The sequence below is a fragment of the Melitaea cinxia genome, chromosome 29 (genome assembly GCF_905220565.1).
Source record: "Melitaea cinxia chromosome 29, ilMelCinx1.1, whole genome shotgun sequence".
NCBI classification, from domain to species: Eukaryota; Metazoa; Arthropoda; class Insecta; order Lepidoptera; family Nymphalidae; genus Melitaea; species Melitaea cinxia.
This window is the reverse complement of record NC_059422.1, coordinates 978,141-1,004,007: the sequence shown is the minus strand read 5'-3', so window position 1 is coordinate 1,004,007 and position 25,867 is coordinate 978,141. Positions and strand designations below refer to the sequence as shown.

The 25,867-nt window shown below is 38.3% G+C and overlaps 1 protein-coding gene and 1 non-coding gene across 2 annotated transcripts; both read right to left on the bottom strand.

Annotated features, from left to right (window-relative positions):
• Positions 1 to 10,235: 10,235 nt before the first annotated feature.
• Positions 10,236 to 25,708, bottom strand: LOC123667963 (nucleolar GTP-binding protein 1). The gene is made up of 15 exons (XM_045601791.1): positions 25,555 to 25,708; positions 25,307 to 25,459; positions 24,522 to 24,643; positions 23,759 to 23,894; positions 20,450 to 20,551; positions 18,780 to 18,872; positions 17,981 to 18,130; positions 17,165 to 17,322; positions 16,494 to 16,635; positions 14,347 to 14,560; positions 14,062 to 14,171; positions 12,713 to 12,831; positions 11,725 to 11,858; positions 11,090 to 11,238; positions 10,236 to 10,477 (listed from the first exon to the last, which is right to left on the bottom strand). The coding sequence occupies exons 1-15, from the start codon at positions 25,600 to 25,602 to the stop codon at positions 10,322 to 10,324; spliced, it is 1,986 nt and encodes a 661-aa protein (XP_045457747.1). The 5' UTR covers positions 25,603 to 25,708; the 3' UTR covers positions 10,236 to 10,321.
• Positions 13,383 to 13,515, bottom strand: LOC123668020. The gene has a single exon (XR_006745512.1). It is a non-coding gene; the product is annotated as a small nucleolar RNA SNORA16B/SNORA16A family (small nucleolar RNA).
• Positions 25,709 to 25,867: the final 159 nt, after the last annotated feature.

Here is a 25,867-nt window from a genome sequence, read left to right as displayed (position 1 = left end):
TTACCGATTTTAATTTCGCTGCCATAAGCGTAGGTCTAAGCTCCGAGGTCCATTATCGATATGGCAACACCGCTCGGCTTTATTTTTATTATTTAACATTGGCAATATTTTTACGCCCGTATTTTTAAACGACAATAAAAAAAAAGCCTCGGTCGGTAAGAAGTGGGCCTTGGATGATTATTAAAGTTTCGAGCACGTATGAACGATTATTATTATTATTTTTAAGTCATTAATTGTATGTGAATTGTATGTGTTTTGTGGATGTATAGAAACGATTATACATTTGCAGAAGACGTCCCCAAGTGAAATGACGGCCACCTTAAATTTGTACTTAGATAGTTTTCTTTCGTATTTTACCATATACATGTGAGTTTTTTTTTTTAATGTGTACAGCCCTACAAGGCAAAGCTTTAGATTAGGAAAAACCGAATTTCGGGATCGGGGGGGGGGAAGGGGGGGAGGGTGGGCAACACACACAGAATACAGTGGAGTCACACTTCGAAACCCCATGGCTATGGAGATATCCATGGTTAAAGTTATAATTCGGTTTTTCGTAGTCTAAAGCTTAGCCCCCTACATTTACGTAGTTTTCTTTTTTATTAATTTTTTTTTATTAATTTTTTTTCTATTATTTTTTTCTACTATTTTATTTTATACATTGTTATAGATTACTTGTACTTATTTTTTTTTTGTAAGAATTTCGTGGCGCGAAATGTTTTTTTTTTTGCATGTATTTGTAATAATTTTTATTTTACATTTTGCGCCGTTGACTTTTTCACTTGAAAACGAACGTTCTATGCGACGGTTAAAATTTCTATTATATTAATAGGTGAAGCAAAAACTTGTACGAAAATTGTGCGGACGGAGGAGCGTGTAATTTACTTACACTAATACGCATTATTACGCACACTTATAATCTTTATTATATAAAACAGTCCTTGTGCAGAATGCTAATATATTTTACTTATTGTTAGTTGTGTAGTCCAAAAAAAAATATTTAAAAAGGTTAATCACTTTTCGATTTTTTTTTAATTTATATATATATATATATATATATATTTTTTTTAATATATGGTCGAATTTCGACCACTGGGCGACCTGTAGTTAGTATTAATAATGTGGGGGGGGAGGAAAAATAATAAATAGATTTTTTTTCTTTAAGGGGCCGTCCATAGGATACGTCGTTATTGTAGTGACCTTTAAAGGTAATGAGTCCTATATTATATTTATTTTAAAGTAATGATATATATATATATATATATATATATATATATATATATATACATATACATATTTCATTTAATTTGGAATTGAGAATAAAATTCTTACGTCAAACATATGCTGGGAAAATAAGCCAAGAAAAGATTTCTTAAACCCCCCTTATTATATTTTACCTCGCTAGACTAGGAACCCCCCTCCTCCCCTTTATTTATGAAAGTATTTTATGGACGACCCCTAATAATAATAAACTACCATATAAATATATTATTAATTATAAAAAAAAAGGTGACTCGCGTTGGAACGTTCGTTTTTCGTAGCCAAAATTAAATCGAAAAACATACATACATATTGTAAATAAATCAATAAAAAAAATTGATGTAAGTCAGAAGCTCAATCGATGATTATGTATTATTTTTTTTATAGTTGCATTTTTTGAAGTTAATTGCTTAAATCAATTAATACATACAATAAATTATTCTTATTTTCGACTCGTCTTTGATACATGACAGCGTTTTATATAGAATAGTTGTACGTGACGACTACGGACTGTACTACAAGTAGTCGCACTACGGCGTACAGTCTGTGTAGTCGTTTTTTTTTTCCTTTAATTAATTTTGAACTCTGTAATATATAGGCATAAGATCGATTTTCGTTTTATTTACGAGGCAACATCTTGCGAATAGTTAAAAAAAAATTGTTTTAAAACGTTCGATAAAAGTTCAAATATTTTTTTAGTATCGTATCGTAGTTTAAGTCACTTAATCATTAATTGCGCGTAGTTTAGTTGACTTCCTCTTCCATTTAGCGTTATGTTGTAAGTTCAATTATGTTTTCCCCTATCGGACCGCAGCTGTCACGAAATGTCCGATCTACATGACAATATAAATAAAATGACAATTATTTGAAATTATAAATTATATGTGATTATGAATGTATTAATGAATCTATAGCAAAAATTATGTATATAATACTCGGGGTCGTATCGACCCCAGATCGGGTCGTTTCGTCACGACTGGGGTCCGATTGTAAAGTTGTGTCGATTTTGTTTTTTTTTCGTACCATCAGTAATTTATTATCTCTGTTAAGGCACTCGAGATATTTTGTTCCGTTCTGACGGATATGAGGCTTTGTATTTTGTCCTTCGATGTGTCACACTGTAACATAATGCGTATAATTCTGTTCAAATGCATAGATTAAAAATATGATTACAAAAAAGCTCTTATTATAAAAATGAATAATGTTAATTAAATATAAATGTGCCATTCATTTTGCTATCTACTGTGTTTTATTTTATTTTGATTAAGTATTACCCTTTACCCTCATGTTTTGGCCATGTCGAGGGAATGAGTGAGAACGATTGACGAAAAAAGTGTATAATGCGAGTGTGGATGGAAGGGTTGGAAGGGGTAGACCTAGGTGGACGTTCCGAGACCAAATAAGGGAGGTCTTGAAAAAAGGCCAGATCAAGAGTACCCTAAACCGAAGAGCATGTACGCTTCAGCCTGTAATATCCCACTACTGGGCATAGGCCTTTTTCCCCATGTAGGAGAAAGATCAGAGCATGTATGAAGGGAATAAAAGTGGACGAAGCGAAATATGTAAGGATCGTAGCAAGTGGAAAGAAGTGGTCTCTGCCTACTAGAGGCGTGATTGTATGTATGTTACCCTTTACGTAGTAACGATTGTTTGACAACGCATTAATGCAGTTGTCACAACTGACTGATGCACGGTCGCGAGTTCGATTTCCGGACATAGTAAATGTTTGCGTCGGCCAAATAAATGGAGACAAACGTCTGGTCAAGTGTTTGTGCTTGTGTGATACAGGTTTAACATCCTGTAAATCCTGGTAAGTGTGAAGCGAAAAATCTACCAATTGGCCTACAAAGGCCTTTTTTGCTGTGAAGGGTTTTTGCCGTTTTGTAACACGATGGGCATTCTTATTTTTATAATGAGTTTATTTTATTGGACAACAATTGAAATAATGTTATAAAAAATCAACACAGCTTTATTACAAAGAATTAGAGAAAGGCTTTCATTCCGTAGACGAACTACGGAACAAACAGCGGGATCAATCATTTAAGAGGAAAGGCTGAGAGACTTGAAAAATAGATTTTTGAATAAAATGTTCGTCTCGCTGTATGCCGCCGCCGCGCCCCGAGACAAGAAAGGGACAACTGCAGCTCAGACCGTTTTAGGTAGATAATTATTGACCAAAACAGCATTTCGTAGTCGACATCTCTCTCGAAAATTCTCCACAAAACATGGCATTTTTTTTATGTAATTAAAAACAAAACCTTCAGCTATGGCCCTTTGTTCTCTTTTTTTTTGTAAATATGCATAAATTTTCTTTAATGAGTGTCTGAAAATGTATAAAAATTAAGCAATATTTCTAGTTTTTGAAGACTCCTACTCCCTATGATAATAAGAATATGAAAAAAAAAAAACCAAGACATAGGTGCACGGTCATGGCAATTAAATGTTTTATGTTACAAAAATATTTGATCTAGTATCATTATCCAGGGAGAAAACAGTTGACTACGTTTGTATGGAGATAGAGCCGGTATCCTTTCCTCTTAATTCTTTGAGCGCCACGCCTCAAATCCATTCCCGTGCCCTGTACGCCAAGGCATAATAAAGTAAACAAAAATACCTACGAAGAAAATAGTGTTGCCGAGAGTCGTTATCGAGTACCACACAGTGACTTGCTTTTATTGGTTTTAATGCAATAAATGCTGTGTGGCTACGGCACTAAAGAATTAAGCCACCCCCTCTCTTCCCGTGGGTGTCGTAAGAGGCGACTAAGGGATAACACAGTTCCACTACTACCTTGGAGCTTAAAAAGCCGACCGATGGCGGGATAACCATCCAACTGCTGGCTTTGAAACACACAGGCCGAAGATGGGCAGCAGCGTCTTCGGTGCGACAAAGCCAGTACTGCGGTCACCAACCCGCCTGCCCAGCGTGGTCTTGAAAAAACTTTTTCGTACTGTCCATTTTTTGGAACAGTCTTATTTGGTAAACAAACCACTGTCAACCGTAATTCACGTTTTTTCCGCATTTATCACTCACTTTCACAACACATTAGCATACGGACACTTGTAAAACTCCATTTACTATTTATTTCACTAAAAAGCAAATATCAATTTATCATTTTAAACACATAAAAACTATTAAGATACTAATATCGAGAGTTCAGATAATTAATATTTTTGAATACGACATTTCAATAACTAAAAAATTTGTTATTGCTTTTGTTTGAAAAAAAATTGTAATTTTGTAAAGTGATAATTATTATACTTATTTAGTCCGAATTATTCACACTGGCATTTCTAGTATTTTTTAATGTACCTACCAATAACTATTATACGAAGCAGCGAGTGAAAGCCTAATTAAAAAATAAAACAGTAGTACTTTTGTGCGCGAGTATACCCATGCGCAAACGCACCCCCTCCAGTTTCTTTCAGCGTTCTTTTTACATGACGCGAACTATACCTCTGGTCACCAACCCGCCTGCCCAGCGTGGTGACTATGGGCAAAACACATGAGTTCACGTTATTTTTGGCGTAAACTTGTGGAGGCCTATGTCCAGCAGTGGACTGTATAGGCTGTAATGATGAATGCAATAAATGACTACGATGGTTTATTCTTTCAATATTTTTCTTGTGTTATCTTACACTCGTTATATACAATAACAAATAAAAAACAAACGTTACACCCTACTCTTTATTGTGTATACAACAAATAGATTTTAGAATAAGCGAATACGGCTCACGATTAGAAAATTTATTCTCCGACCTCACCATTGCCCAAGCAGACGGTAATTCGGAGGCTTATAATATTCTTCAGACTATCAATGAAAAACTAACTTTAAAAAGATTTTCTGACGGTTTACGTAATCGCCGAATTGACCCAATTATTTCTGCTAGGAACTAAAAATATCTTAAGGATGAATGTTAAGGAGCAGATAGCTTATCCTACAGGGCGTCAGGTGACGTCCTGAATGTGAGGGCATTGACCACCCACAAAGGCATCACTACCAGCACACCCAACGACCGGCCTGCGGTAAGTCTTATAATAATAATTACAACTTTGGTAATAGAAATTATCTCAATAGATCCGGTACAACAGCACACACGTGGAGACTCGCTAATAATAAAAGGTACCGATCAACAAATCAAACAATAACCTCAAAACGTGAATATTTCGCGAGGTGTAGATCAATTTCGCAGGCCCATGTTCAGTAATTTTCGGAGGCGTACAATGTAGGCAATGGAGGAACAAAAGAAACCAGAATGTAGGATTCAGGATACTATTTAGATATCCCTATGGAAAAAAATCTCATAAAACATGGACAATAGCAGACCAAATTCTCATACCGAGTTATACGAATCTATCAGATCTCATAGACTCTCATAACCATGTATTAACCCAATAACTTCAAATACACGTTTCTTTTAGATACAAGAGCTTCATTGAGTGTTATACAGTATGACAAAAATTTACGTTATTTTTCCTGTGTACCAAGAATTTAGATCAATTTCAGGTGTAGGCGGAGTAATACATTAGATACAGTTCAATTAACATAAGAATCTTTTGCCGAGTTGCAAAACTTGTTTATAGTAAAAAATAAGTTCCACGTAGTGAAGCACCTTTTTTACGTGTGGAAAATTCATCATGGATACCCTCCAGCGCGGGGGCGCCAGAGGGTTAAGTCAGATTTCTACTGACTAATAATTGTATTTGATTGCAAACGAAAAAAACCGACTTCAATTACATCGACAAGTAATACAACGTAGATCGACGAAAAAATAGTCAAGCAACTACGCGTTATCAAAGATTACTCAAAAAGTAGTTATTAGATCTCGATGAAATTTAAATATGACCACATGATAAACATTAGCTTTATTATTTTATTTAATTTATTAATTAAATTAAAAATTATCGAATTCGGTACACCCAGTAAAAAGTTATGCGGATTTTCGAGTGTCCCCTCGATTTCTCTGGGACCCCATCATTAGCTCCTGGTTTCCTTACCAAACTAGGGATATCTCCTTTCCAACAAAAAAAGAATTATCAAAATTGGTATATCCAGTAAAAAGTTATGCGGTATAATACAACGCAGGTCGACGAAAAAAGCGTCAAGTAAAAACACATTATTAGATATAACTCGCAAAGTACTTGTTAGATCTCAAATAAATTTAAATGGGACTAAATGACACACACCACCTTTCGATTAAAATTTTTTTTTCGAAATCGGTCCATCCAGGCAAGAGTTCTGAAGGAACATACATTAAAAAAAAATACAGTCGAATTGAGAACCTCTTCCTTTTTGGAAGTCCGTTAAAAATGTATAAAAATTAAGCAATATTTCTAGTTTTTGATGACTCTTACTCCCTATGAAAAATAAGAATATGAAAAAAATCAAGACATAGTTGCATAGTTTTGGCAATTAAAGGTTTTATGTTAAAAAATATTTGATCTAGCGTCATTATCCAGGGAGGAAATAGTTGACTACGTTTGTATGGAGATAGAGCCGGTATCCTTTCCTTTTAACTCTTTGAGCGCCACGCCTCAAATCCATTCCCGTGCCCTGTACGCCAAGGCATAATAAAGTAAACAAAAATACCTACGAAGAAAATAGTGTTGCCGAGAGTCGTTATCGAGTACCACACAGTGACTTGCTTTTATTGGTTTTAATGCAATAAATGACTACGATGGTTTATTCTTTCAATATTTTTCTTGTGTTATCTTACACTTGTTATATAAACTTACAACAACAAATAAAAAACAAACGTTACACCCTACTCTTTGTTGTGTATACAACAAATAGATTTTAGCATAAGCGAATACGGCTCACGATTAGAAAATTTACTCTCCGACCTCACCATTGCCCAAGCCGACGGTAATTCGGAGGCTTTTAATATTCTTCAGACTATCAATGAAAAACTAGCTTTTAAAATACTTTCTGACGGTTTACGTTATCGCCGAATTGGCACAATTATTTCTGCTAGGAACTAAAAATATCTTAAGGATGAATGTTAAGGAGCAGATAGCTTATCCTACAGGGCGTCAGATGACGTCATTAATATGAGGGCACGGACCACCCACAAAGGCATCTCACTACCAGTACACCCAACGACCGGCCTGCGGTAAGTCTTATAATAAATACAACTTTGGTAATAGAAATTATCTCAATAGATCCGGTACAACAGCACACACGTGGAGACTCGCTAATAATAAAAGGTACCGATCAACAAATCGAACAATAACTTCAAAACGTGAATATTTCGCGAGGTGTAGATCAATTTCGCAGGCCCATGTTCAGTAATTTTCGGAGGCGTACAATGTAGGCAATGGAGGAACAAAAGAAACCAGAATGTAGGATTCAGGATACTATTTAGATATCCCTATGGAAAAAAATCTCATAAAACATGGACAATAGCAGACCAAATTCTCATACCGAGTTATACGAATCTATCAGATCTTATAGACTCTCATAACCATGTATTAACCCAATAACTTCAAATACACGTTTCTTTTAGATACAAGAGCTTCATTGAGTGTTATACAGTATGACAAAAATTTACGTTATTTTTCCTGTGTACCAAGAATTTAGATCAATTTCAGGTGTAGGCGGAGTAATACATTAGATACAGTTCAATTAACATAAGAATCTTTTGCCGAGTTGCAAAACTTGTTTATAGTAAAAAATAAGTTCCACGTAGTGAAGCACCTTTTTTTACGTGGGGAAAATCCATCATGGATACCCTCCGTCGCGGATGCGCCAGAGGGTTAAGTCAGACTTCTACTGACTAATAATTGTATTTGATCGCAGACGAAAAAAAACCGACTTCAATTACATCTACAAGTAATACAACGTAGATCGACGAAAAAATAGTCAAACAACTACGCGTTATCAAAGATTTTTCAAAAAGTAGTTATCAGATCTCGATAAAATTTAAATGTGACCACATGATAAACATTAGCTTTAATTATTATTTTATTTAATTTATTAATTAAATTAAAAATTATCAAATTCGGTACACCCAGTTATGCGGATTTTCGAGTGTCCCCTCGATTTCTCTGGGACCCCATCATCAGATCCTAGTTTCCTTACCAAACTAGGGATATCTCCTTTCCAACAAAAAAAGAATTATCAAAATTGGTATATCCAGTAAAAAGTTATGCGGTATAATACAACGCAGGTCGACGAAAAAGCGTCAAGTAAAAACGCATTATTAGATATAGCTCGCAAAGTAGTTGTTAGATCTCAAACAAATTTAAATGGGACTAAATGACACACACCACCTTTCGATTAAAACATTTTTTTTCGAAACCGGTCCATCCAGTCAAACGTTCTGAAGGAACATACATTAAAAAAAGATACAGTCGAATTGAGAACCTCCTCCTTTTTTGGAAGTCGGTTAAAAAACCACCCCGTGTGTCGTCCGCCTAGGTGGGGCGAGATGGGGTCGCGCTAGCATTCGCCACCTCGCCCCGGCACGTAGTGAAGCACCTACCCATCAGGTGTCAAGGTATTCTTGGAATGGACTTTCTTACTACTATTTCTAATAATATGTCTTAAATTTCATACAAAACAAAGGCACACGTTGTATTGTGGATTTAACTATTAAGCAAAGCAGTACACATAGTACAAATACTCTGGTTGTCAAAGCAAGAACAGAAGGTACTTATTTTGTTAACGTAGCAAATGCATATGGCCAGCGTCCCGCTACTCAGTTGTTGATACAATCAGCAGAAATTCAAGGTGTATTTATCGCGAATGCTTTGGTTAGAATACAGTGTAATAAAATACCGGTGAGATTATTAATAGGCAAGATATGACTGAATAATTTTATACGTTTTTTTACGTGAGGAAAATCCTCATGGATACCCCTCCAGGGTACGGAGGTTATTGTCAGACTTTTACTGACCAAAAAACCACCACTTTTAACTAAGGTATAGGGCACAGCAGGAATTTCCCGCTCAAAATATGGAGCAGCCCGACTGGGGTAGTACCTCGACCTTACAGAAGACCACAGCTAAATAATACTGTTTTCAAGCAGTATTGTGTTCCTGTTGGTGAGTAAGGTGACCAGAGTTCCTTAACATCAGGAGAGCCGTGCGCTTGTTTGCCGACCTGGTCATATAAAAAAAAAACACGTGTGAGCAGTCGTCCGCCTGGGTCGAAGCGAGATGGGGTCGCGCTAGCATTCGCCACCTCACCCCGGCGGTAGGGCCGGATGAAACCTCCAGGCCCAGTGGGGTGGCCTCGCTCACAGAAAGGCCACCCCTCAGACGCGTGGGGTCGTGTCGTCCGGCTGGCCGAAGTCCCCCGACTGTCGGCCAGCGACCCCACTATTACGAGGGGGGGAGGAGATGGGCAAACCGTTTCCTCCTTGCCCCGTACGTCTTCGCCGGAGTGGGTCAGCGCAGACGTCGACCTCCCTGGACCGCTCCGCGGCCTCCTTCTGCGTCATTACCTCTTCGCAGAAGGAGACAGGGAGGAATTTACGTAACTAAAGTGTCAAATGATCACATTTTAATTTTGAACCTTGTGGAAATCTTAAGGACTCAAAAAGGATACAAAAAGTATTAGATTTATTTAATACTAAACATTTAAATGAAGAAGAATGCTCATCATTGGTCAAAATTATAGCTAAACTTCCCAATGTATTTTACTTAAAAGGTGATAAACTTACAACAACAAACGTATACGAACGTCCCTATGGAAAAAATCTAATATAACATGGACAAATGCAGACCAATTCTCATACCGAGTTATGAGATCTCATACTCTCAGAGATGTAATAAAAAATAATGTCTAACATTCGATTGTAACTTTGTATGTAACTGAAAGTATTAACAGCAAATTCGTCAGAACTTGTATAATTTGTTTCTACAGTATGTGATTGCGTTGTCACCAATTTTTAATGTTACATGTGTGGAGTAATTGGTGTTTTAGGGAAAAAAAAAACTACATTTCTTACACAAATTAAAATTTTTATTTCTGCGAAGGTGTGATAGTATAAGATGTTTATTAAATAAAGGTAGTATCACGTCAACCCTCGTCTTTGATGGACGACCGCTATCAGAAAGCCTATCGTCTGTCTGTTTTGCCAACTCCACGCTTGCCAGCGAACAAATGTTTGGGTTTCTTGGTTCCGATGAACCGATCTGCTTCTCCCTTGAGACCCATCTTCTTTGTCTTTTTGGCAATAGCCATGTGAGCCATGTCCTTTGCCTTCTTTTTCATCTGAAAATATTGGATATTTAAAAGATTAAATCTTAAATCTTTGAATACAATAAAATGTCAAAAAGTAATATAATATCTTTAGGACGAATTTATTTTCCTTTTTGAAAAGGTTAATTTTAGTCAAAGTTTCAATCCGTCCATTTCAATTCAGGTCAAACTTCTTCCGAAAATTAAACACAAGATGTGACCTGTGCCATTAAACTCAACTGTACAATGTTTAGCTAATCTGTAACTCAAATAACTTTTAACTAGCGCGTTGGCGCAGTTTGTACCCCCGCCCATATAGCCTCCTTTCTGCTCCGGGTCGTTGTGGGTTCGATTACCACCCCGAGTCTGGGTGTAATATATAATTATGTTTTATATACATGTATTATTCATGTTTTTCGAAAAAAAAAATGTAGCTATACCAGTCAGCTGTTATCTAAAACACAACCTTACGTTTTTAATTTAATATAAAATTAAGTTTCTTACTTTAGGAAAAGATGACCGTGTATGTATGTTGTAGATATTTATTATTATTAAATACAATATTATCTACTGGACTTCCCTTATATGCAGCACTACGTGGACTTTAACAATAAGTAGGCCATAAAACATCCCGCTATGACTCACCGCGAGGTCCTTCACGCCCAGCGTGTCCCTGCCCTTGACAGCAAGTGTGGTTTCAGTACGAGCCCTCTTAGCGGCCGGCGCTGATTGAGATCTAGACCGTGACCGGGATCGGGTGAAGTGTGCTTTCTTGGTGTCCGACATGTCCACACCTGGAAACAGGAGATAGTTTGGTTAATTTATCATCATTACATCATTACAGCCTATACAGTCCACTGCTGGACAGAGGCCTCCATAAGTTCACGCCAAAAATGTCATGAACTCATGTGTTTTGCCCATAGTCACCACGCTGGGCAGGCGGGTTGGTGACCACAGGACTGGCTTCGTCGCACCGAAGACGCTGCTGCCAGTCTTCGGCCTGTGTATTTCAAAGCCAGCAGCTGGATGGTTATCCCGCCACCGGTCGGCTTTTTAAGTTCCAAGGTACTAGCAGAATTGTGTTATCCCAGGGGGTGGCTATATTCTTTAGTACCGTAGCCACACAGTAGAATTAATAATATAGTGAATAAAAATACACAAGACACATTGACAAGCACACATACGAACACAAGTATAAATTATATTTTTATTCTCATGACAGACACGTTAGGCTATAAAACATCACAAGCAGTCCAGCATGTGATAGAACAGGAACATACCCAACTTCTCCATCTCGTCCCGAAGTTTGCTCGTGGACCTGCCCTTTTCTCTCGCCCTACTCGTCCTCGGCATGATCGGTTTGGTGGACTGTTTCACCAATCTAGATTCATCCTTGAGGATCGCCTTCTTGTTACTGGAAATTAACATGAAATCCATATTAATATGCTTAAAATATATCTTTTAGGCTGAGGTAATTAAAAGTTATGAAAAACAAAGCGAAATTCCAATTGTATCAAGGAAATACTGAAATCAGAGAGATGCAGTGCGTCAGTGCTGTGACCGTTCCTCCAAAGCGTATTTACTTGACTATTTTTTCGTCTACCCACGTTGTATGACTTGTCAATGTTATTGAAACACAATTACGAGAAAATCGTTTTCAGTCACGTGTCAGAAGTGACACACGGGTCATTTATATAGACTATGGACTATGGAATTTCCTGCTCAAAATATGGAGCAGCCCGACTGGGGTAGTACCTCGACCTTACCACAGCTAAATAATACTGTTTTCAAGCAGTATTGTGTTCCTGTTGGTGAGTAAGGTGACCAGAGCTCCTGGGGGGATTGGGGATTGGGTCGGTAACGCGCTTGCGATACTTCTAGTATTGCAGACGTCTATAAGCTACGGTAATCGCTTACCATCAGGTGAGCCGTACGCTTGTTTGCCGACCTAGTGACATAAAAATAAAATAATAATGGACTACTGGTCCAAATTCGACCATAATTAATTTATATTACAAGTTTGAACGTTATTAAGGTTCTGTTGTCAAAGACTATACTTTTTTAATAATAAACAAAAGAGCATATATACGTGTGTGTGTCAAATACATGGTAGTGTGTGTAATGGGGTTTTTTTTTCATTGATTTAATGTCTTTTTTTATGGATAATTTAAAAAAAAAATGTTAGCTGCTCTGTCCGCGCAATTTTCGTAGAAAGGGGTACAAAGTTTTCGCTTTACGTATTATTATTTAGTGTACAAAGCGTCTTACCGTATTTGCCGCGCCAGGTCCCTTATCTCCTTCATAGTTTCGTCCAGCTCGATCTTAGGCACAGCGTACAGTCCTCCCTCTATCCTCAACTCCTCTTCCTTCTCTAGTTCCGCCAGTTTCTGTAATCAGAGTTAACATTGTATTAGTGACTCGCAAATTCCTATACGATTGTTTTATTTTATTTGTATAACGGATGTAAAACATATGAGATTACTTCTACAGTTTCAATATATTAATATTGGCAATTAATTATTTGGATCCATAATTTAAATACATATATATATATATATATGTATGTATATATAATTAAAGAAAAAAAGAAAAGAGTTAATTATATAATTATATATATATATTTTATTCAAGTAAAAACACTTAAATTCTCATTTTACAAATTATAATTCTGTCTTTCTTTTCTTCTACTCTTTCTTCTTTATTTATTTCTTTGAATCGGAATTTGATTTGTTTTATTTGTTTCGAAAAGTAAATTCTTTAGAGAAAAATTAGCAAGAAACTCCACAGTTACTCATTAAAAATAAAAATCAAGTGTGCTTTAGACCACACGACTGAAGTAAAACTTCTGCACAATAGGCCTGCACTGTGTCCGACATAAGAAACGTAACTGGCCATGAGAGAACGAGAGAAAGGAAATATGTGCACTACTATTCAACTAAAATGTATTTGACATGGGTGATGCGCTATGAACAATGAGAACAGAACGCGACCTTTTGTCAAAACATCGATGTCGGCCTCGTTTTGACTGACGTAAAGTATTGTGACTTCAGTCAGCTTCGATCGGGCCACTTCTCTTATCGAAGTGAAACTTCTTTAGAACCGTTGCGATTTGAAACCCGGTGAAACGAAAATGATTCACGATAAAGAAACAATACACAGTATTTTATACTCTCGTTGAAAAAAAAAATCTCTCATAGGCTACTTTTCAGAAGTTACACTTCTGGCGCGAATAACTCACATCGATCAATTCTTCTATAGTAATGTTACGAGTAATTTTTTGTAATACAATAACTTGTGCATTTAGAAACCAACAACAAGTCTTTACTTATCATAAATTCTATTTATTGAAGAACTCTATATAATAGGCTATAATACATCACATGAGAAGAACGAACGAGAAAGTAAGTACTACTAAATAAATATACAATAACCCCCGACCCTCCAGCTATCCTACTAATCTTACTAACCACAGGTCCACAACGCTGCTTGAAAACAATATTATTTAGCTGTGATCTTCTGTAAGGCTTCTGCTTCCCAAGCCGTTCAGCTCCAGATTTGTGCAGGATATGTCCTGCCGTGGCCTACCTCAGTTAAATGTAATCTATAATAAAACTCACATCAAATATCTCAGGGTCGATGTAGTCAGCGATGTTGTGTCCCTCCCAGAACTCTGGTATCGGGTCGTAGCGTTCATTTTCATCAATATCGGCATAGTTCTTCTTCAAGTCTGCAATGATTTTGTAGAAATTATAAACTTAACTGGTGCATTACATCCTTGAATGGATTGACTGCTTATGGGCTATCAATAAAAAAAACGAATTTCACGATTTTTTGGAATCGTTCTTCGTCCTTATCATATATGACACCCCTCAAAAATAATAAATATATAAAATCCCACTCACCGAGAACATAATCATCTCCTTGCTCTAACTCAATCTCTCTCTCTAACTTTCTCTTCCTGGTCTCCCTTACTTCTGGCTCTACTTCTGCCGCCTTCTGAGCCTTCTGGGCCTTCTGCATCCTCTCCAAAACCTTGGGGGGCAAAACTGGGGGTCTCTCCTTCTTATCCCGGGGTGAGGGGATGGCTACGTGGAGACGGTTCAGGATTCCGTCCACCTGGTGAACAGGATTATATAATAAATTTATGATTGTATAGTTTTTGGCAAATTCAAATCTAAAAAATATATAATAAATATTGATTAATCTACCAAAAAAAAAAAAAAACAAGTACTTAATTTAAATCTCCTGCAAAATGATATGACTGATTTTTATATTTGGTAGGTCTGAGTATACGACGAATAGGTCGTCGGGTATATTTAATACCCCTAGGTGATGATGATGTCCGAATCCACATTCATGAGCACCGTTTGCTGGGTCCGCAGTGGTTATATTTTTTTTGCAAATTGGATAATATGCCTGGTATAAAAGATGGTCTAAATATTTAAGCTACATTATGATGCTTGTCCGAAAATATCAATTTTTACACTCCTTAATATCTAATAAGATGCCATCTTTTGTCGTGTGTTACGTTTTTTAGAGGTTTATAGTAAATAATATTGATATATTGTTTAATAATGTATAATATATATAATCAATTAAGTTTAGCATAATTTTGGTCGGTGGACTCACGTCTGCATTAGGGATACTAAGATAGAATAATTAGGTCTCTTGATGTAAGCTGCAGTAGTGTAACAAGTAAACGATCAGTAATAAAACTAAAAATCGGAATAACAAAAGCACGGGCACTTTAAGCCTGTGGACATAACTTTATTTAAAAAATAAATAATAATAATAATGTATAAATAAACTAGCTGACCCTGCAAACGTTGTTTTGCTATATATGTTAAAAACCCCCCTTATTTCTCCTCTCCCCCTCTTCTAACTTAGCTGTATGAAATATAGATGTTGGCTGATTTTCAGACCTACCCAAGTTCGGAGGAGTATTGTAAGTAACATTGTGACACAAGAATTTTATATATAAGATTTTTCACTGAACATTTTGTTCATTCAGGATAAAATTTAGCCTATGTCACTCCTGAATAGTGTAGCTTTCTGGTAGTGAAAGAATTTTCATGATCGGATCAGTACTAGCGAAGATTACCCCCTACATACAAACAAAGTTATAAACTTTACCTCTTTATAATATTAGTAGAGATAAGTGAGAATGCAAACAGACCACAAAACTGTATGACATTTGTCATGAGTAAACTAGGGAAGAGGGAGAGGTAGGGAGAATGGAGTGAGGAGGAAGGGACCAAGTAAGCAGGGGAGAGTCATTTAAACGATATACCTAAATCCGCTATGGCGAATTACTGTGGTTTCTATGTCTATCTAAAAAAAATACAACATTTATATGTCTATAATATGACGCCGCGTTGACGCAACTGTCACAGCCATGGATTGTACTCGTTGCGCTGGCGGTTGCGGGTTCGATCCCCACACATGACAAAACATTTGTATTGGCCATACAGGTGTTTGCCGTGGTCTGGGTGTTTGTGCAGTCTTCGTGGGTCTCCCCACCGTGCCTCGGAGAGCACGTTAGCCGTCGTCGGTGTCGGTAGTCGGTGAGCCGTCGGTCCCGGTTGTTATCATGTACACCCGATAGCGATCGTTACTCATAGTAGGGAATATATCCGCCAACCCGCATTGGAGCAGCGTGGTGGATTAAGCTCTGATCCTTCTCCTACATGGGGAAAGAGGCCTATGCCCAGTAGTGGGATATTACAGGCTGAAGCGTAATTGTATACAAAATTACAAGTAATTACACACTTTCAATTTTCATTCTTTCATTTTTAGGCTGGATGAGGATTGAGGAAAACTGGGATGTCTGTCGCGAACTCGAGATGGCCTACTTCAAGCAGTGGACTGCGATAGGCTGTAGTGATATACACTTGCTAAACATCCCCATTCGAAGGCTTTTTTTAACCTTTAAATAAGCGTCTATACAGCGGCCTCTCTATTTCAAACTCTGACTAAGGCACAAGCTATCAGAAAATCTCTATTATAATTGAAATTAACTGACAATGGCACCCTAAATAAATTCACTGACCTTCTTAGTCCTCATCTTCTCGGTGACCCGGTGACCCAGTAACCTCTCGCAGGCCTCTATCTTGACCTCTTGGACACCCTCCTCGGTCATGGTAGACATCCTCATGACTGGGACAGTCCGGAGCTCTGAATTGTTATCGGCACTGCAAAATATATTCAATAAATTAGGGTTTTGTGGTTTTGAGTTAATTCTTAATAAGGTAATTTTAATTTAATTACCTCGACAGAAGGTCATAGCTAAATAATACTGTTTTCAAGCAGTATTGTGTTCCTGTTGGTGAGTAAGTTGACCAGAGCTCCTGGGGGGATTGGGGATTGGGTCGGCAACGCGCTTGCGATGCTTCTGGTGTTGCAGGCGTCTATAAGCTTACCGAACCCTTTACCGAACTAGTTTGTATACAAAAAAAAAGCAAATGCGCTTTAGACCAGACGACTGAAGTGAAGCTTACGAAACGTAATTCTCTCTCTCTCTTTCTATCTTCGTTAACTTATATATCCGTCAACTTCCTTTCGCCTCACCCGATCACACTTTTCGTAACGCTCTCGTCACGCATTCACCAGCTTACTTTAAATCAAAAATAGATCAACTCGTACTGTCTGTGTGATCATCAGATTGAAAGATCGAGTATTTACCGTGACCTACGTATATAAGTAATACAAAACACTACTAACTTAACAAGATTCCCTTTAGCGCAGGTGGCTTCCAACTCTTCAATCAGAACTCTCTTATTGGGCGGCAAGTCTTCGGGTTTGATGACGTCCATCTTGTTCAGGACTACGATCAACGGTTTGTTACTGAACAATGGTTTGATGCTCTCGAAGAGGGATATCTGAAAGATAAATGAAATATCGAGTATTTAGTATTAAGTATATACTTATACCCCCCCATGGACTACTATACTAGACGACCCCATATGATTATACGATCATATGGGATCGTCTATGAATTAAGTCACACTAATGTGTGACATAATTCATAGACAATAATAATAATATATTAGTAGACTTATATTTGGCATTAAATTGTGTGTGTGCAGTGTGTGGTTAGTGTGTGGGTAGTGTGTGGGTAGTGTGTGGGTAGTGTGTGGGTAGTGTGTGGGTAGTGTGTGGGTAGTGTGTGGGTAGTGTGTGGGTAGTGTGTGGGTAGTGTGTGGGTAGTGTGTGGGTAGTGTGTGGGTAGTGTGTGGGTAGTGTGTGGGTAGTGTGTGGGTAGTGTGTGGGTAGTGTGTGGGTAGTGTGTGGGTAGTGTGTGGGTAGTGTGTGGGTAGTGTGTGGGTAGTGTGTGGGTAGTGTGTGGGTAGTGTGTGGGTAGTGTGTGGGTAGTGTGTGGGTAGTGTGTGGGTAGTGTGGGTAATGTGTGGACAATATGTGGGTAATATATGGGTAGTGTGTGAGTAATGTGTGAGTAATGTGTGAGTAATGTGTGAGTAATGTGTGAGTTATGTGTGGGTAGTGATGGTATATTGTGTGGATAGTGGCGGTACATACCTGTTCCTCGAGGCTATGTCCGCACTGCTCGGAAGGGTCCATGACAAACAATACGGCGGCCCGGAGGTGGGCCAGGGCAGTCACCGCCTGCATTTCTATCACATTCCTCTGTTCCAGAGGGTGATCCAGGATACCCGGAGTGTCTATCACCTTGAACCAAGAACACATTTTTATTTATTATTCTACCCGACAGATGTTGAATTATCTTGTAAACTGAAAGTTTTGGAAATTAAAATAATGTATTTATAATACTATTAAACTACTAACTAGGTGACCAGCCAGACGTTCAAGTCTTCTAAACAATTCAGCAAATTTTACGTTCCCGAAAAATCTTCAGAAAAGTATTAAGAAACTAGAAAAAATTTCAGCTCGATTCGGTCAAGCCATTCTTGAGCTTTGCGACTAAATTTTACATATTTGTTTTAACTTATATAAACTATGACTGCTAAAGAAGTATGTTCATAAACATTTTTGAATATCATATCAAAAATTGACCGCTCCAGCGGGATTCGAACCCGCGTCTCCGACTGACCGTGTCGGCGCTCTAGCCAATTAAGCTATGGAACGATGTACCCGCTAGAGCGAAATTTTTTATATGATGATTTATACTTTCGGTTTAAGCGAAAGTATGTTCATTATATTTATATTATTGTCAGCATGATCTGTGTATTCAATATTGGAAAGATTTTTCGTGTTTTCTCATTTTTTTTTAACAATATCAATGTGCTCTCTACTGAAACCTATAACACATTCGTACAAACACTTTTGTATTTATAATTAAACCTTCGCAGTTTCTTACCTGCCATCTTAAATATTTGTAATCTGTATGTCCGACATACAAACTCTTTGTTGTGAACGCGTACGGCTGTACTTCCACATCTGCTCTTGTTATCTGTAAATAAAAAACTTATTTTTTATTTTTAATATATATACAATCTCTATATGAGAAAAAATTGTTGTCCATGTAAGTCTATAGCTTCAGTTTCCATTAGTGTCCTTAAAAAAAAATTCAAAATATCTTTTTTTTTATATCACTAGGTCGTCAAACAAGCGTACGGCTCACCTGATGGTAAGCGATTACCGTAGCTTATAGACGCCTGCAACACCAGAAGCATCGCAAGCGCGTTGCCGACCCTATCCCCAATCCCCGCAGGAAATTGATTAATGATACCTCAGCCTTACACAAGATCACAGGCTACGGTGATCGCTTACCATCAGGTGAGCTGTACTGTTGTTTGCCGACTTAGTTATATATAATAATTGTGTTTGCTCGCAAACGAAAAAAAAACCGACTTCAATTACATCGACGAGTAATACAACGTAGATCGACGAAAAAATAGTCAAGTAACTACGCGTTATCAAGGATTACTAAAAAGTAGTTATCAGATCTCAATAAAATTTATATGTGACCACATGACAAACATCAGCTTTCGATTAAATTAAAAATTATTAAATACGGTACACTCAGTAAAAAGTTATTGCGGATTTTCAAGAGTTCCCCTCGATTTCTTTGGGATCCCGTCATCAGATCCTGGTTTCCTTATCATGGTACTAAACTAGGGATATCTCCTTTCCAACAAAAACAGAATTATCAAAATCGGTACATCCAGTAGGAAGTTATGCGGTATAATACAACGTAGGTCGACGAAAAAAGCGTCAAGTAAAAACGCATTATTAGATATAACTCGAAAATAAGTTGTTAGATCTCAAATAAATTTAAATGGGACTAATTGGCACACACCACCTTTCGATTAAAAAAAAAAAATTGTCGAAATCGGTCCACACGGTCAAAAGTTCTGATTAACACACATAAAAAAAAATACAGTCGAATTGAAAACCTCCTCCTTTTTTGGAAGTCGGTTAAAAAAAGGACCTTAGGACATGTTTCTCCTCAATACAATAATATATAAACTTATCTTTAAGATTAATATATGCGAATAGAAATATCTCATAAATATAGTAGAATTCGTTGGTAACAAAGAAAATGAATCAAAAACTTTTTACTGTCAGATACTGTCATCCGTCAAATAGGGTTATCCAAAACTGGCTATCCAAACTGGCTCTTAGTTACAATTGTCATCATAAAAAAACAACGAGTGTGCTTTAGACCACATAACTAAAGTAAAACATTCTTTTTATTTATTTATTTCATACATACAAGTTTACAGAGCTTTGCCCCAGACACAAGCCAATCAAAATTAAACAAAAAAAAAAACAAACGCAAAAACACAGGTATCTTCACTAACTTAAATCTCCCTCTCAACTTCCGTTCGCCTCGCCCGATCACACTTTTCGTAACGCCCTCGTCACGAATTCACCAGCTTACTCCCCAAATCAAGCAAGAGTAAAGAAGTTTTACTTCAAAAAAAATGACTACAAAATTTGACTACGGCAGTAAATCAAGTTCTAACTATCTCCGACTTAAATATAAATGTATAGGTAAAGATACATTATACTATAGAAACATACCTTATTGATAAAACTCGACTTGCCGACATTTGGAAATCCGCAGATGATGATAGTACGAGTGTACGGATCTATGGAGGGCAGACGGGCCAAGTGTTGACGGACCTGGAAAGAATGATTAGTTTAGAACTTCGCCATTTATAACGGTCCACGCTGTATTATTCACCTTTTTGTCAGTAACTATCTGTTTCACTCTAGCTCTAGAATGGACGGATCGATTTTTTACGAGAAGCCTTGCGAGGTTCTTAGCTATGTTTGGCAAAATTTGATGAAGCAGTTTGAAGATTCCCTTTTTCAGCCCCCTTCTAATAGACAAAGAAACTTAAGACGTATCTTGTTTGAAATACAACAGCACTAAATCCACACATCTTTGACATTAATATAATTTTGATCAGAATATCCCTCCCTCCCTCTCTTCCCATGGCTGTCGTAAGAGGCGACTAAGGGATAACACAGTTCCACTACCACCTTGGAACTTATAAATCCGACCAATGGCGGGATAACCATCCAACAGCTTGCTTTAAAATACACAGGCTGATAACGGGCAGCAGTGTCTTCGGTGCGACAAAGCCAGCCCTGCGGTCACCAACCTGCCAGCCCAGCGTAGTATTTTGATTTGATTTTCAACGGGCTATTCTCCGCAACTCGACGACTTAGTGCGCCTATTTTGCGTGGTAGGCTGGGGGCTTCATTCATGCCAGCCTAGCTCCTTGAGGAAGCCTAGCGGACCCCTTGCGTTGCCGACGACTTCCCGGAGCGACCTCGGTGTCCCGAGGTGTGTCGCCCTGTAGTTCGCCACACTACCGCATTCCAGCAGGATGTGTGTGGCCGTTTCTTCTGCCTCCATGCACGCTCTGCATAGGGGGCTGTCTGTAACACCTAAATTGTGTAAGTGTTTGTTGAGCAAGGCATGTCCGGTAACAGCCCCGACCAGTAGTCGGAGCTGGGCTCTCCCAAAGCCGCGAAGTTTGCGGGACAATCCTGGGTTGATCGTCGGAAGAGCTTCCTTGGTCTGCCTGCAGGTGGTTAGGTTTGTCCAATATTCTTGGTGCATTACCTTGGTGTTGTGTCGCAGCTGGCTGCGCAGCCATCCGAAAGGCAGGGGTAGAATGGGTTCGGGTCCGTAGACCCTCATCTCCGATCCATTCCTCGCCAGTCGGTCAGCCGCGTCGTTGCCTCGCGATCCACTGTGGCCCTTTATCCATTGGAGGATAATGGTGTTTGTTTCACTTACCTTCGTCAGAGCTCGATGGCACTCGTATATTAGCCCCGATGTCATGGTGTCGCTCTGTAGGGCTTGCAGGACCGATCTGCTATCGGAAAGAATACGGATTGGAAAACCCTGTACCTCTCTAGCCGTGATCGCTGTTACAGCCATTATGATTCCCATACATTCCGCCTGAAAGACGGTGTTGTGGATTCCCAATGGCGATGACATGTTGATATTCAGGTCTTCTGAGTAAACCCCAGAACCTGTACCTGTTGATGTTTTCGACCCGTCTGTGAAGATTCTCAACTCCCTGGGGTTGATGCCTTCCCCTGGGTCTTCATGTAATTGTATTCTATATTTTTTGTCGAATACGTACTGTTTGGGTATTCTGTCGGTGACCGCTTCGATGAGCGGTTCCCTGTTCGCCAGTACTCCAAGTATACCTGTATGTGTTACTTTTACGTTTCTCCATAGGTTTAGCTTCCTGAGTCTTACCGCGGCCGCTCCCGCCTCCTGTTGGATAAACAGATGCAGCGGCGGCAAGTTCAGTAGGGCTTCCAGGGCCGCAGTCGGGGTGGTCCTCATGCAGCCCGTAGTCGCCATGCAAGCTAGCCTTTGAAGTCGTTGTAGCTTTGCTTCGCCGGTGATTAGTTTGGTTCTCGGCCACCAAACCACTGCGCCGTAGCTGATAATTGGCCTGATGACGGACTGGTACAGCCACAGAGTGATTTTCGGGGATAAACCCCATCTTTTACCTATCATTCTGCGGCACTGCCAGAAGGCTATTGTGGCCTTGTCAATCTTGCTGTTGAGATGGCTGCTCCAGTTCAGTTTGCTATCTAGAATGATTCCTAGATACTTCACCTCCGAGCTGAACTGCAGCTCCGTTCCGAACAGTCTAGGGGGATTGTAGTTCCCCAGTAGTCGTTTGTTAGTGAACATTACCTGTTCCGTCTTTCTGGGATTGACGGTAAGTTCGTTGTCTATGCACCATCTCTCCACAATCCGTAGCGCCTGTTGTGTAACATTACACACGGTACTGCTGACTCTGCCGCTAATTAGAATGGCAATATCGTCAGCATACCCGATCGTGAAGTAGTTGTGCTGGTTCAGTCTGGTTATAAGGTCATTCACCACTACGTTCCACAGTAGTGGGGAGAGCACCCCTCCCTGTGGACATCCTTTAACCACCAGTGCATGTTGTGTCCCAGATGATGTAAGTCTGATGACTCTTTTACTGAGCATGTTACCTATCCAGTCAACCATTACCGGGTGTACACCGTGCTTAACCAGGGCCGACGAGATGCTGGTGAAGTTGGTCATGTCAAACGCACCTTCTATGTCGATGAAGGTGCCGAGACACATTGCCTTGTTTTCAATGGCCTCTTCTATTTTGCTGACCACTGCATGTAGAGCTGACTCTGTTGATTTACCTTGGCTGTACGCATGTTGGTGTGAGTGTAGGCGTACTGTAGCCAGGGCGTTTTCTCTCAGATCCCGTTCACACAGCCTTTCGAGGGTCTTCAGCAGAAACGATGTTAGGCTGATAGGTCTGTGGGATTTGGGTTCGGAGTAGTCACTTTTTCCCGGTTTGGGGATGAAGATTACCTTTACCTCCCTCCACTGCTTTGGCACGTACCTGTGAGCTAAGCACGCTACCAAGACAGCGGTAAGCCTATGGGTCAGTTGGTTGCCTCCCCACTGCAGAAGTGCTGGGAAGACCCCGTCCAACCCTGGGGATTTGAAGGAGTCAAAGCTGTTGATAGCCCATCTAACTTTTGGTGGACTTACTACCTTGAGTGCATACTCCCATTGCTCCTCTGTTGGGGTCACATCCTCTTCGAGCCAATCGACCGACCGCATAATGCGGCAGCCTGGAAAATGCGTTTGCACCAAAATGGTCTCAGCTTCTTCCAGCGTGCTCGTGAAGGTGTTGCCCAGCGTAGTAACAATGGGCAAAACAACTGAGTTCATGCCATTTTTGGGGCGAACTTATGGAGGCCTATGTCCAGCAGTGGACTGATATAGACTGAAGTGATGATTATAGACACATAGACATCTTCACAAACTTTACCACAATTAAAATATTAGCAGGATGTTACCTGTTCCAAGTAGGTGAGATTGGCAGCCTGCCTCTTCATGATGGTGGCCATTCGGCCGAGCGCCGCTCGCTTTAACTGCTTGCATCGGTACAGTGAGTCTCCAAACTTGAGCAACCGAACATAGTCTTTTGCTACGCTACAAAATTAATTTTATAAATGAAGTAGACTTATAGATTTATTATTAGTAAGTAGATTTTGAGCGCTGGAATAAATTTATGCTTGGTGTTTCTTATTATTCAGTGTAATTGAAGTTACTGACCACAGTGCTTAATATACAGTATTGAAATCAAAACTGAAATTTTTGTCAATTTTCACTGTGCATCTTATCTCCACAGGCGGAATACTATTTTAGAGCAGTGCTATTAGTCTGTGAGATTCTATAGTGATGAGCCACTTGCCAAGTCGAGCTGCTTCTAAATCTGAACATGGTAACTTCATCTTTTTTTATAACTAGTTCGGCAAACAAGCGTACGGCTCACCTGATGGTAAGCCTGCTAATGAAGAAAAAAGATGGTAACCTGAAACACTAGAAGCATCGCAAGCGCGTTGCTGACTCAAGCCCCAGGAGCTCTGGTCACCTTACTTACCAATAGGAACACAATACTGCTTGAAAACAGTATTATTTAGCTTTTGTCTTCTGTAAGATTGAGGTACTACTATTTTGAGCAGGAAACTCCTGCTGTGCGCTACGTCAGTTCCCCATGCCCCTTTTCATTTGGATTCTTTTTGTGTCGTCATTATCTCATAACATTAAAATACTTACTTGTCAATAAGATGTCTGGCTGTATTAAGCTGTCCGAGACCAAGTTTGTAGTGATCCTTGTCGTACAACACATTCATAAGGTCAGCGTAAAATGGATGTACATCATCAAGTTTTGGAAACTCCTACAACAAAAATGTAATTTAGTTTAACGCTTTGAAATTATATATTGTTTATTAATATTACGCGAATTTCATTCATTATAATGAAGAACTTTTTTGGATTTTATCACGGTTTATTAGGGAGGGAGGAGGACTCGTGACCATAGTTGCTTGCTATAAAGTATCCAAAACGTCAGACATGACAAAAAACCTAATAAACCACGATAAAATCCAAAAACTTTGTTTCAGTATGATAATATATTGTATATTACATTTATACAAATAAAGTCTAAAATATATAGTCAAGAAGTAGTGCATATAAAATATCACGTGGAATTTCACAATTTCTTACGAATGACCACCAATGCAAATTACAAGTGTCATCAAATTTTATATTTTTATAACAGATATAACAGATTACTTTTCCACATAAGGTACTCTTAACATTTTAATCAGATTAGTGACAATGTAAATACATATTTGATAAAAGTAAATAGATAAATAAATATCAATTGTAATTATTATATTTGATTGTAGAATGGTATTACCAAAATACGAAATATGTTACGAAATTTACAATTTATTTATCTTTTTTTAAATTCTTGCAATTTCTTAAATCTAAAGTTATAAAAATAGAATAAATAGGCAATAAATTGATAAATGTAGTAAGTAGTAAAAGTCTCTTACTTGTATAATTCTAGACAATCTGTCGTGGAAGTTCTGTTGCGTAAACTTAACTTTTCTCATATAAAACGCACGTATTCTTGTTATTTTATAATGTTTATGTACGACGGTCGGTGTTTTCCTTTGTGTTTTAGATAATATAATATCGATGAAGTCCTGAAAATAAAAGTTAAATTGTTATTTTAGGTTATTTCTATAATTTTTAGTTGTATTGAATTTGTTCGTCAAATATTAACCATTTAATAACTTACCTTAGCCGTGGGGACCACGGCGATCTTTTTAAAGTTGTACAAACTCATTTTGTACTATTTTGTAATCATTTATCGCACAAATAACTTCAGTTTGGGACACATGAATAAACACGTGTTTATATCCCAAAGGAAAAAGAAGAAATTCATATGATTTCGAACTGTCAAAAATAGTGATTAGTCTGTGATTAATAGTGATGTTCGGAGATCACAGACATTAAAATCGTCGATCGAAGAGTTTGAATTATTGAAAGTAGTTGTTTGAAAGTTATTTTTACACAGTACCTAATATACATAATTACATGAATCGCAACAA